This window comes from Puntigrus tetrazona, chromosome 15 (assembly GCF_018831695.1).
Source record: "Puntigrus tetrazona isolate hp1 chromosome 15, ASM1883169v1, whole genome shotgun sequence".
Lineage (NCBI taxonomy): Eukaryota > Metazoa > Chordata > Actinopteri > Cypriniformes > Cyprinidae > Puntigrus > Puntigrus tetrazona.
In genome coordinates, this window is record NC_056713.1 from 19,544,525 (window position 1) to 19,558,022 (window position 13,498).

At 37.2% G+C, this 13,498-nt stretch overlaps 2 protein-coding genes across 4 annotated transcripts in view; one reads left to right on the top strand and one right to left on the bottom strand.

The window, feature by feature from the left end:
* Positions 1 to 6,128, bottom strand: part of col4a4 (collagen, type IV, alpha 4) — a 35,449-nt gene extending 29,321 nt beyond the window's left edge. For 2 of the 3 annotated variants that reach the window (XM_043259006.1, XM_043259003.1), the window contains exons 1-3: positions 5,978 to 6,128; positions 4,527 to 4,711; positions 3,768 to 3,813 (exon numbers count right to left, since the gene is read on the bottom strand). In XM_043259006.1, coding sequence (XP_043114941.1) covers positions 3,768 to 3,813; positions 4,527 to 4,570 — 90 coding nt within the window. In that variant the 5' untranslated portion in view covers positions 4,571 to 4,711; positions 5,978 to 6,128. The remainder of the gene's footprint in view (positions 1 to 3,767; positions 3,814 to 4,526; positions 4,712 to 5,977) is intronic. The other variant, XM_043259005.1, reaches the window with a different exon arrangement.
* A 47-nt stretch (positions 6,129 to 6,175) lies between these two features.
* The window catches only part of col4a3 (collagen, type IV, alpha 3), a 28,161-nt gene continuing 20,838 nt past the window's right edge, over positions 6,176 to 13,498 (top strand). The window contains exon 1 of the mRNA XM_043259002.1: positions 6,176 to 6,475. Within this exon, the coding sequence (XP_043114937.1) occupies positions 6,308 to 6,475 (168 nt within the window). The 5' untranslated portion in view covers positions 6,176 to 6,307. The remainder of the gene's footprint in view (positions 6,476 to 13,498) is intronic.

Sequence of the window (13,498 nt, forward strand, 5' to 3'; positions counted from 1 at the left end):
TAAAATAGATTCATGACACTGCCCCTGGATTATTAAAAACTTCCGAGCAGATGTGAGTTGGAGCTTAATTCTGCAGAGCTTTGGCTCTCCAGGAATTGAGTTTAAGACACTGTTTAAAGCAGCATTTTGGAACCGAGCAAAACCATAAATATTAATATACAACCTACAGATACTTTAATGTCTTTTTTTTATTATTCCCTGTCTGCATGGCTTTTCAAGGTCTGAAAGTGTACTGATTTACAAGAATTTATGTACTGAGACATTAGGATGTGATAAAATGTCTTTCTGTATCTTCCCCCATCCATCTGCTCTTCCCTACCTGTACGCCCGCTTTACTCTGCACCTCCGACAGGATGTTGACCAGACAACCAATCAGAGAAAGTACAGCAGATAAACTTTCTGGACTAAATGAGTAATGTTGGCCTATGCATTGCACAGGACAAACTAATTATGTCATAATTTGCAAACACATGGCAACCCAAATTACTATCAGCTTGAAAATGTGGACGCAGCTGCTGTTTTTTTCTTCTTCTTTTTTTTTTTTTTTTTTTACAACAGCAAAAGTCATTCAAACTAGAAGAATGGAACATTAAGAAATGTCTAGAGGTCAGCAAAATGTTTAACAAAAGAAACAGTTTATTAAACCAATTTATATTTGTCTGCTCTAATTCCAAGCTCTGAGTTTAAGCCTTTAAGCTCAGATGAAACAAACTCAAATGAGGTAAACTTTTGACTGGTAATGTAAATTGTAAATGTACTCCTTCATGCAGCAAAATTTACACATGCCAGTCATCTACAGTAAATGAGGGACAGGATGCGTGCATGGGTATGTGTTTCTGATCACTTTTTCTGTGTGTGTGTGTGTGTGTGTGTGAGAGAGAGAGAGAGAGAGAGAGAGAGAGAGAGAGAGAGAGAGAGAGAGAGGAAGCACCTGCTTTGTGACACCTGGTCATTTTTGTTCAGGTTTACAACTTACCCCTGACCCCCTTCACACAGAATCAGACAAAATGCCTTAGGCAAAATCATCTGTGAAGGAACATGCATCTGTGCCATCAGTACACTTTAACTTTTCTGCTATTCCACAACTTCCTAAAAATTCTGCCATAATCGACCCACCCTCATGTCACTCTAAACCTGCAGGGCTTTCTTTCTTTCTTTCTTGAAGTGAACACAATAATAGAATAACCTGGTGGTTCTTTTGAGTAAACTGAAAGTGAACTATATACTCAAAATCTTTTTAGGGTGAAAGACTGAAATTAAGATTGCTATTCAGTGAGAAAAACTGAGATCCGTGAGTTCATTTGAAAAAATAGTGACATTCAATTGAAACTTTTGAAAGCTTTTCAACTAGTTTTTTATTACTAAAAATTAAGTGTAGAAGTAGTGATGTCTGATATTAGAATGGAGTTACTTTGAGTCACAATTTTAATGAATCTTTGAGGGCTCATTGAAGAATAATTCATATCCAATTAAAAAGTTCTTTTAATTCAGATTTTGTCAGTAAATCTTTCATGAGGGCTCATTAGACAATTAATGCCATTTGATTTAACAATTAATAATTGATTCAGATATTTTCAGTGAATCTTTTATGAGGGATCACTGAAAAAGTAGTGATGTCCAATTCAAGACCAAGTTCTAAATCAAATATTCATTAGTTCAATAGATGATTAACAATGTTTGATTTAACAATAAATAAATGTTTTTACAGTGTATCTTTCATGAGAGTTTACTGGAGAAGTAGAACAGGAAAAAGTCCAGGAAAAAAATAAATACACTTCTATAATGTAATTAAAATGTTATTTTTGAGCACTAATTTCGTACTTAATATACTAAAAATGATTATTTAGTACAAAATACTAGTACGAAAGTACGAAATTAGTGCGTGACAATAGAGCACTTTAATGACATTATAGAAGTGTACTTATTTTTTACCTGGGAGAATAAAAGCTTATTCAGCAAATTCCCTCATAAAAAAACTACTGTGAGAATTTCTACGGTGCTTTCACATCCTTTCAAATCCATTCAAAAACAATTTAATTCAAAACATCTCCTTTTGTATTTTATGGAAGAAAAATGCGTTTGGAGCAGCACAAAAGTGAATAAATGATGACTGAATTTTACACAGCTCATTTAGTTGGATTGTTTACATTAGAAATATGTTTGCATTCCCCTTTTCTGACGTAACATGAAGGATGGGCTTCGATGTAGATGATGCTTTCTTATCTTCTCAGTGATTGTACCTCACTATCTATCTTTCTGGCTCTCATTCTTCCTCTGTTCAGTGCTAGCGAAGGTATGACTGCAATCTTCATCCATCTGCCCTCATAAGTAATGTTCTATATCCATCTGTGTTTTTGCATTAAATAAGCCAAGCTCAGCTCAGAGACAATGCCTGAAACAGGCTTTATGGACAGACGAGGCAAACTACAGTACACACTCATCAATAATCAGGCAGGAAAGCATACACAAATAATAACAGAATCCATTTATGTTAACTAATCGCTCCCAGCAAAACGTCTATCAATCAAATACTCTACCACTGTTTACCCGCAAATGCACATTTTTTCATGGGTGGCTGGGGGATGAAAGATCTTTAACCTTTTCCAGAGATGTCTGGATCCCTTATGCCATCATAGCCCCTTTGGATCATATGACACTTGACTTCAAAAAGCCATTCTATGCCAGTGAAATCAAAGATGAATGCGTATAAAACATTGCCGCACCCAAGATTTTTTGTTTTGCATCAACACGAGACCTGTTCATCAATACTTCCATTTCACAACCACACTACAGTGGTGGTCACCCCAGAAATAAAGACCTGCCTCACTTCCTACACAAGCAACTGCTTTCTTAATGTGCGGTCACATTCACGATTGCTTGGTAAAATCTAGTCATTTAAATACAGATCCCCAGAAAGAACATGGCGATTGTTAGAAAATAGTATGGGAGGAAAGTTATTTCAATGCTTTTGTGCTGTCTTGCAAAAGTACCATATTCGTCTCATAATAATACTGCAGTTTGCTAGCAAAACTTTTTGCGTTTGCCTGACAGACTTTGCATTTAGTCCCAAAACTTGCGATGGAAATAACATGAGGTAGGAGAGAAAAAAAAAAAAAATCAGTGTTTTTATGAGCAAATGCAGCTTTTCTCATGGGAAAGCAATACTTCTGTAAGAAAATGCAAAGATTTTCAGGAAGACAATCATTTTCTGACAGAACTCGATTGTTTTGCAGAAGAACTCCTTGAGAAATCAAATATATTTCTGAGAAAAGGCAAAAGCACTGAAATAATATTTTTCCATCTCTACATACAGCAACAACCTAAATGAACTTAATAGATGATCTTAATAGACATTTAAAGTCATCGCTATTATATCTGGAGCAGGTTGTCACTCCTAGTGACAGGCTTGTTAAATGCATAATTCACCTAAAACTTCTGTCAACATTCACTGACCCTTATGTAAATGAAAACCTGTATAACTGTATTTCTTCTCCAAATCATTGTTGGTATCCAAACAGTTTTAGTGATGACTGACTTCCACTGAGAAATCCCCCCAAAAAACATAGAAACATATCTCCTTTTTATGTTCTGCAAAATAAATGATGCAATACTCTAATAAACATAAAATATCCAGCATACAAACACAGCTTGTACCACATATATCTGAATTATGTAGGGGAAAAAAACATTTACTGACTCTGCCAGCAATCTCATCCTTATGAAACCATAAAGACAAATTTATGAAGATGATACAAAATAATACTCACCCCTAAAGCTGTGTGTATCATCATAAGCGCCAATAAAAGCCTCCTGCTGGAAAATAAATAATTAAGACATAATGAATACACCTACAAAGAAGTTGCCCTTTCAGGAATATATGCAATACCAAAAGTGCGGGGTGGATAAGATTCTTTAATATTTTGGAAATAAGAGCTGCATTTATTTGATCAAAAATACAGTAAAAAGGTAGTACTGTGATTGTTTTTTTTTGTTTGTTTGTTTTACAATTCATTAAAGAGGTTTCCTATTTTAATATATTTCAAAATATAATTTATTTCTGTAATGGCAAAACTGAATTTTCAGCAATATTACCCCAGTTTTCAATGTTGCATGATCGATGTTAAACATTTCTAATAAATATCGCTGAAAATAGCCTAATGTTTTTGTTTTTGGGGTGATTGTGATCTATTTTTTCAACATTATTTAAAACACAAACCTTTTACTGCATTAAAAATGTATTTACTGTTACTTTCAATCAATTTAATGCATCCTTGCTAAATAAAAGTATTATTATTAGTATTATTTTAAATCTTTTGAATGACGGTGTAAGCAATTTTCTAAGTGACCTCCACACAGAAACAACGTTACCTATGTCAGCAGACATCAAATCCTAAGACCGGTGTTTAAGATAAGATGTTTTGATGACAACCGTGTTATTGGGTGCAGGGATTTAATCAGGGAATGGAATTATGATAAATGTCAAAAGAGGACTGGAATATTAAGATATATTGAACAGGGACTCTTACAAGAGAAGAAGGCTGGTCGAGGACATCCGACGGGGGCGTGTCATCTCAGCCACTACTCAGGACATGTGCTACCTCTTGATATATATATATTTATATATATATCAATATCCACTGCCTCAGAATGGTGTGGTTAGTGACCTCGGCCTAGCTATGGCTCCTGAAGTCCCCTCGGACAACTCATCCACCTGAGAGAAAAATCAAGAGATGGATGAGAAATTCACGAGTATATAGTTAAATAACGGTGCAACTGACAGTTCGGTAAAGACAGAAAGACATACATTTAGACGCTACAGATAATATTTCCTGTGGCTGACAATACAGTGGATGTAGTGATGTGAGAAAAGGGGGCGAGAATGAAAGAGACCGGCTAAATCAATACAATAGATGGAGCTGGGACAAAGTTGATCTTTCCGGATGGCTTCTTTTTCATGGCACACAAGGCAAGAACCACAAAGATTTTAAAGCGAACTCACTGACACGGACAATGGCCACACAAACGAGACAGACAGGTGCACATCCAGGAAATATTATGACACGAAAACTATAACGGCTTTAACACATTCACTGCTGAATTTACCAGACATCAGCTGCACATCCAAGACAAAACATCTCTCGTACTACTTTCTGACCCGATTTAAACGAAAACGTCATTAATAATAGCAAACATTTATCGCATTGATCATGTGTTATTTACATATCCGGCTCCGAATTCAATTAGTTTTGAAAACCACAGCTGATCTCTAATCTGTAAATACTGTCAAGTGCAAAGAGTGCTGCTGTTACTTCCCATCCCACTTTATATGGAAACACACTGATGGATTTAAAACACTCGTCTTCGAATTGTCATTTCAAATCGAAATGCTACAGTTTCTCAATGCATAATATTATACAAACTAAGAAAAATGAATACATAGAACACAGGCTATGTGACAGCAACATGCAATGTTTGTGTTTGTGCCAACAGTGGCCTATTTTGTGCAATCTTTGCGGGACCGTACATTGAAAAGCTGTGTTACAAAGTTCTGCTCAGTCATGATACTTTTGTCATTCAAACTTGTGGCTGACTTCTGTGGCTTTCATCAAATAAGAATCGGCGCATTCAGCCGTGCATTATCAACAATACAAACCCAGCTGTTACAAACATCAATTTCTTCCTCAAAAGGGTTGCATTTTCACCAAGAGACGCGCAAAGTCTGTCACCTCAGTAAGGTGGTCAGGTGGACTACACACGCAGTGATTTCAACATGTAGCCCGTTTAATTTCTAACAGCAATTCGTGCCTATTGCATTTGACCAGGCGCAGCTGACAACAGGCTACTTGACTGATAGGTTTATATTTTCGACGACAAAACACGACGTCAGGCAACACCTAAATGGCATTCGCAAGCGAAAGACGTAAAAACAAACACCCAAATACAACAAGCAGACAAAAAACGAAGTCGAACTCCTCACCTGCTCCCGTAGTTTCCTGCGCCACCGGCGGCTTTACATTAACACGTAAAACACAACACCATACGGAGAAGGTGCACGCCGAAAACGTTAACAGAAACGCGCAAAAGAGTCGGCAAAAGTGATCCGGTAAAGTTGGCCGCCGCGGCTCTGCGTTTCACCATGACGTCATGGGCTGTCCGACGACAAACGCAGGTACGGCAGAAACTGACAAACACACTTCCTCGAACCCCAGGAGATTTGATATTCTTGAGGATTCATTGACAGCAGGGAAGGGGGGGGTGAAAAAAAAAGTTTGAATCGGTTTCCTGAGCGGCGAGTAAAGTTTTATTTATGAGATGGTCGAGGTGCCGCAGGTGGCCTTCGTTTGAGCTAGTGACCGGTGGGAATTGCGCGCGCGGGTCCGGTGCGGATGAGAAGATGGATTCTTGCCTGATATCGCGAGCGACGCTTTTGGGAATGATGTTCCTGGCGCTTCTTACCCCGGCACAAGCTAAAGAGGTGGGTTTCGTGAAAGAACGCGCTTCCTAAAAAAGTTTTACTACTCCTTCAACCATTGTTTTTGAGCACGAATCATTTTAACGCAGAAAAGTAACTGTAAAAATGACTGAATTGTTTAATTTATACCTCCTCTGCCTCTAGATTTGAATTAGCCGGGTCCACTGATTATTATGAAAAATACAATATCTTAAGCATTTGTTTTTTGAATTGCGTTGGAGTAACTTCACTAAATCAACTTAACGCGTAGCTGTTGGAGAAGTTGCGGTTACCATAGCAACGGAAAGCCGACTCTAGTGCTTTTAGTCGTAAAGCGCATCAAACGGTACATCATAAATATCACTATCTTTACTGTTTTCGTTTCATTGCGCCTGTGTTCATCTGAAATATATGACACACGTTTTGTTCAGAGATGTCTTTTAGATTTGTTTGTTGCGTCAAGGCGGTTCATATGCGAACCTAAACAAAGTATGCCTTGGATAGAAGTGCCCTTGAAATAAATAAGACTTGACTTGCGTCTTGAAATCATTTCTACTGACACCTTCAGACTCCAGCAGGGGCGCTCAGTAGTGACGTCAAAACTCCAAAGTTCACAGATCAACTTGAGTGATATCAAGGGATTCACTTAGCAGACATATTTCCCCTCGGTTACCTCCTTTTTTGGACAGCTGTGGCCCAGAGTTTGTGCGCTTTCGACCAAGTTGTCATCTGATAACATATGGTACCATAGTGCACAGTAAGGGTATTTTTTTTTAGCACTTCTCAGGTATTACTACAAAATAATAATAATAATTTGAATATTTGTTTTTCATATTAATATAGATTTTTCACTATGCATTTGCCTATTTTAGATGTGCAAATTATATATATATATATATATATATATATATATATATATATATATATATATATATATATGTATATGTATATATGTAATTTATTTTATTTTTAGTTTTGGCCCCCACTGATTTCCCAGTTTCTCTCTGCCTTATTAATATTACGCTTGTTTTACAGAAATATTGTTTTAATCTTTCTTTCTTTCTTTGTCTGCATGTTTCTGTGTATGAGAATGAGTGTGGGGACATTATTATTTTATGAGTACCATCTCTCTGTCGTTATCAGAAGCAGACATGTTTAAGCAGGCTCTATCTTGTCTTTGCTGTCCCTCATTCAGACCCAGGTCTCTCACACCTCTGTCTTTCTCTCTCACGCCCTCTGCCTGTTTCCTCCGTCTCCATCTCACCATAGACAAGCCACGTTTGACATTATATCCATTTAGTTAAGGTGAGCGTTTTTAGTTAAGTCTGTTATTCGTACTGTGTTTTTCTAGAGATTTAGGGCACATGATTTGGGATTTCCATGTTGTGTCAATTACGTTGTCTTGCAGTAAGAGTTTGTCAAAACATGATTCCGGCTAGCAGAATGTTTATGTTCAAAGTAATACGGAGAAAGTCCGAGAGGTTTTTCTGTGGTGGGGTGGAAATGCGGGGAATAAACCGGGAAATGCCAGGAATGTTATGAAGTCAATAACATCTGCATCAGCCCTGAGGCTGAAGATATCATGGAGGAAAGAAATAAAGGCAGAGGCAAACACAAGGAGCTTGTCTCTTCTCTCCTCTCGTCTCTTCTCCACTGCTAAAACTTAATCCTATATCCCGACTGTGACCTGTGTGTTTTTAGTCCCTGGATTCAGCTCATTGTCCAGCCTGCCTGTTGATTCAGAGTCCCTCTATTCATATAAAGCCAGTAGGACCCATCGTCGCTCACTGGGGGATTTACAAATGCAGTATGGACCCCGCCATGCTTATTTTTCTGCGTGTTTGACCAATCAGAAGGCCTGACTGAGCTCAGCCATTCCAAGCTGCAGGAAGTCAGAGTTGTAGTGATGTGTGTGTTTGATGGATGTTGGGAAGATGCTGTCGATCAGACAGTTTTCCATGCAATTTTCCTGGAGCAGAATAAACCAGGTGACATCCTAAAGGTGTCTTTTGACTTTAGTCTGTAAGAAACCACCTAGCAATCATCAGCAAGTCTCTCGATTTATGCTATGTCAACCAGACACTATATAAAAGTTTTTCAGATTTTCATGTTTTTAAAAGAAGTCTCTTTGTTCTGACCAAAGGCTGCATTTATTTGATAAAGATGCAGCAAAAACAGTCATATAAAATATTACTACAATTGGAAGTTTTCTGTTTAACATATTTAAAATGTAATTTATTCCTGTGATGCAAAAGAGTTTGCCACATAGTAAAACTTCTATTGGTCTGAAAAAAATGATTGACGTGAACATGAGCAAAATCTGAATGAAGAACTTATAATATGCCGTGGATCACTACTGGAATGACCAGGGCAGGTAGCAATGGCTGTGAGGGCAACTTAATATGCTAAGTTATATTGCATTTGGTACTATCTTGCATAGTATTTTGTTGGAAAGATTATTAGATGGGCACTGCCCTGACTTGGGTTCAGTATTTCAGTTTGTACAGATGAATCACCTTACATCAAAGCCTTCATATGGGGTTCCCCAGTAGTAACATATCTCTTATCTTCTATCTCTTTGTAATATTAAGAAGAATTTTGATTTCATATTCACTGCTATGCTGATGACACCCACCTCTATTTTTTCTTCATCTGTCCTCTCCTATTGTGTAGCTGAGATTAAAGACTGCAGACTTGAAGACTTTCGGCTGCATGATTTAATTGCAGAACTATAACATCACTCCCATATTACAATACTTGCATTGGCGTCTGGTTAAAGGGTTACTCCAGCCCAAAATGAATATTTTGTCATTAATCACTTACCCTTGTGTCGTTCCAAACCTGTAAAAGCTTTGTTAATTTTTAGAACACAATTTAAGATATTTTGCATTAAAACAGTAGAGCTTGTGACTGTCCCATTGTCTTGCCACTGTCAAGGTGCAGAAAAGTATGAAAGTCGTCGTCTAAACGACTCATCAGTAGTTGAACTGTAATATTATGAAGCTACAAGAAAACTTGTCGTACAGAAAGAAAACAAACATAACGACTTTATGCAACAATTTGGTACCATAACATCACCGTAGCATAATTTTGGACAGCATCATATGAACATACATTGCGTACGTGGAAAGATATGGTGTTTGTATATAAGACATATCTTTTCATTGCCTCTAACACAGAAAACTGCGTATGCCATGTGCGAAAGCGAATGCACGGTGCTTTCGACAATTGCCCCAATTTCGCTTCAGTTGGGTTTCAAGCCTTTGGTAATGCTGATTCTTATTTGTGACCCTGGATCACAATAGTTTTTTTTATTGAAATTTATAAATCACCTGAAAGCTGAATAAATAAGCTTTCCATCGGTACGGTTTGTTACGATAGGATAATATTTGGCCCGAGATACAACTATTTGAAAATCTGAAATCTCATTTCTTAAAACAAAAGTCTTACTGACCCCAAGCTTTAGGAAGGTAGTGTTTGACGGTCATATTTTAGCGGGAAAATCCAGTAGAATGGTGTTTGCTAAGAGACATTCATCGACTTGTGTCTCATTTTACGCCTGGTATGCATCCTGACAGCATTTTCTGATGGGTATCCGTTGTGTTGTGTTCAGGGTAATTGTTTTTGTCTTACTGTCAATCAGCTTCCAAGGGCACATTAATACACAGTAGTATTACTGACAGTCCGTTAGTTAACTCATTTTCTGTTGATACGAGAAGACATCTGTATGATGACTACAGGCTCTGCACAGGCAGACGAATATTGGCTTGATTATCTCAGACAGGTACCAGATAGATGCCAGATCATATGCATACTGGCACACAACACCCACAGCGTCTGCACGGTGTCAGCCTGAACCTGTCTGTGTGTTCTCAGAGAATAGTAGGGTGTTGATGAATATTTCCTATTCATCGCTACACCGCTCTTACTTTGGGCTTGGTTCAACTATTTTAAAACCATCACAAGCGGTTTGCTATGCTCACATTTCACACTTTTTTTGTAGTCTAATTTTCATTCCATTCTCTCATTTCTTCTCTTCTCTTCTCTTCTCTTCTCTTCTCTTCTCTTCTCTTCTCTTCTCTTCTCTTCTCTTCTCTTCTCTTCTCTTCTCTTCTCATAACTTTTCCTTTGTTCTCTTTCCATCTGCTCACTGTTCTCATCTGTTTTCCAGTTGTCTCTTCAAGTCTCATCTTGCCTCGTGTTATGTATATGAAATCATATTGGTGAGACTTTTGTGCTTGATTCTTGCCACAGAAAATGATTTTACAAATGATTGACGAATGACGCTTTAATGTGAGACATGCTTTGTACAAATATTTTGAGCATGTTGGTGTGTGCGCTCGGTGTTTACCTGTCAGAACGTGACCGGACCTGAGCACACCTGCATAGAGGCTGTGCATCTGTAAGCAAAAATAAACTCATTCTGCAAGGCCCTTTGAAGCTTCTCGAAGCCCCCAGCACATGTGCATCAGGACTTCTCAATCATCTTTAGATCTCTCAGTAGACCACATATTTCATTACACATGCCTCTATGTATATTAAAGTCTGTGTCATGTCATATCTTATCTGCGTTGTCAGCAGAGCTTATGATTATAAATCCAGAAAAACTGTAGGATTTACTAAAACTACCATGCTTTTTAGACATTGCTGGTGTGGTGGCACCATGATACAGAGAACATGATACAGTGCATTATATTTAAATATATATTATTCTGAATAAATGGCATATTCATATATGAAGTTTTAGCATATTTGCAATGGGGGTATCTAAATAACACATCTTAAAATAAAGCATCTTGCATATTTATAAGTACCATGGAAGGGCCAACTGATAGCATGACTATATCATGGTACCACTAGAACTGTTCTGCATGAATTGCTGAAAAGGTACATAAACATCTGGGTAAAAATGTGCAATGGGAGGAAGACAAAAACAGTTTTTTGTGATCTAGAATGACAGCTGAATCCATTTGATCAATGACAAATCTAACAAGGAATAACAACAATCATAGACACGATTATTGCTGAGATCTCTAGGGATGCATGGTTTGACTGTGAGGTCACAGAAAAGGGGTGTGAGGGGGATCTTAAACGTTTCATCTAAAACGACGTTTTAAAGTTAAAATGTTGCTGGCCTCCTTGCATGGTATGAAAAATAAATACCATGGAGGCCAATGGGACCCACATTCTTCAAAATATATTCTTTTGTGTTCAAAAGAACAAAGAAATTCATGCTGGTTTGGAACTACCTGAGGGTGAGTAAATGATGATGGAATTTTCTTTTTTAGGTAACTGTCCCTTTAAGTCTTCAATAAGGCGAACATCGAGATCATTTGAATACAACATTCAAGCAATATTACAGTAATCACAAAAGTTAAATGTTAGAGCATGTATTTTTGCCTCGAGTTAAATAAATACAACATATCTCAACATCATCTCAGCAGCGGTAAACCACTTAACAGTTCTTTTGAAAGGTAGGTTCAATAATTTGAAAGTTATATAACAAAATCTTCACTTGCCATGAACAACAACATGCCATGATTGCATTCCACATAACACAATTTGCATTAGAAATGTCATTGCATCATTTGCATATTGCTATAGTGGTACTTGAAAAATGGATGAACCTTCGTCTCCATCTCTCTCTTTCTCACTCTCTTTCCTCAGGCAAATGCAGGTCTGTATCTGATTCTGGTCTGTTCAGATAATATCTGTTCAATGTCATCTGGTTTCAGATGTTTCACAGAACAGTGACTACAGATCTGTCTTGACTGATAAGGCATACACACGCACACACGCTCCCATACGGGCCTATGCATGCACCCATACACACAAAACACATATAAATCACATATAATTTCACATCACATGTACAATTGAACTGAAATGGAGTCCAAATTGTTAAACATTCTTGAAGTGCTCCATTGAAGTCCCACATCCCTGTTTACAGCATTTTTCCCCTTTAGGCATGTTAATGTGCGTATTGTAGCGTGGGTGTGTTTCTCTCTCTCTCTCTCTCTCTCTTAGTGTTACAAGCGCGGTAAAACCCAAACAACCTGAACCCAAACAGATTGTCTATCATAGCCCATCTGATCGTGGTATGTCTGTATAAAGACTCTTTCATTAGAACTACACATAGACAGCACTCACAATACTAGACAGATAGATTCGGTTGCAACAAACAAGGGTTGCCCCAGTGACAATAGTCTCACTGATCTGAGAACATCAGTAGACGTGTTTTGTCTTAGTGTGTTCAAGTGTACGTGAGAGAGACAGGTCCACCCTGTATATCTAAACTTTGATATCAAATCGACAGTCTGGTCCTGTAGACTTCTGAAAAACAAATTCTTTACACAATCTCGCCACATTTGTTTGCTAAAATGTCCAACAGTGGAGGTGCATGCATTATTGGACAATTCTGTATTTGGAAAAAAAATATTTAAGGTTAAAATCTGGGACAAGGATGAAACAATCAAATTTGTACAGTACTGTTTAAACTTTAGAATGAGTAAGATTTTTAAAAGTCCTTTATGCTCATCAAGACTGCATCACCAGCACAAACAGTAATGTTGTGACATATTATTACAACAGAAAGAACTGTTTTCCATCGTAATATATTTTATTCATGCGATGACAAAGCTAAAAACCAACTTCTGAATTTTCATAATGATTTCTGAAGAATCATGTGACACTGAAGTCTAAAATTCCATTTTCCACCACAGGAATATATAACATTTGTAAAAATACTACAATAGAAAATAGTTATTTTAAGTAATGAAGTATTTTATATTATATTGTATACTTTTGATCGCTACAAGAGCACAAGAGACTTTCAAAACCATTCGGCTTAAAAATAATCTCTCTCTCTCTCTCTCTCTCTCTCTCTCTCTCTCTCTCTCTATATATATATATATATATATATATATATATATATATATATATATATATATATATATATATATATGTATGTATATGTGTGTCTGTGTGTGTATATTTCCACAAAGAACCATTCATTCAAAGTTTCTTCTTACTTTTTAATAATCTAAA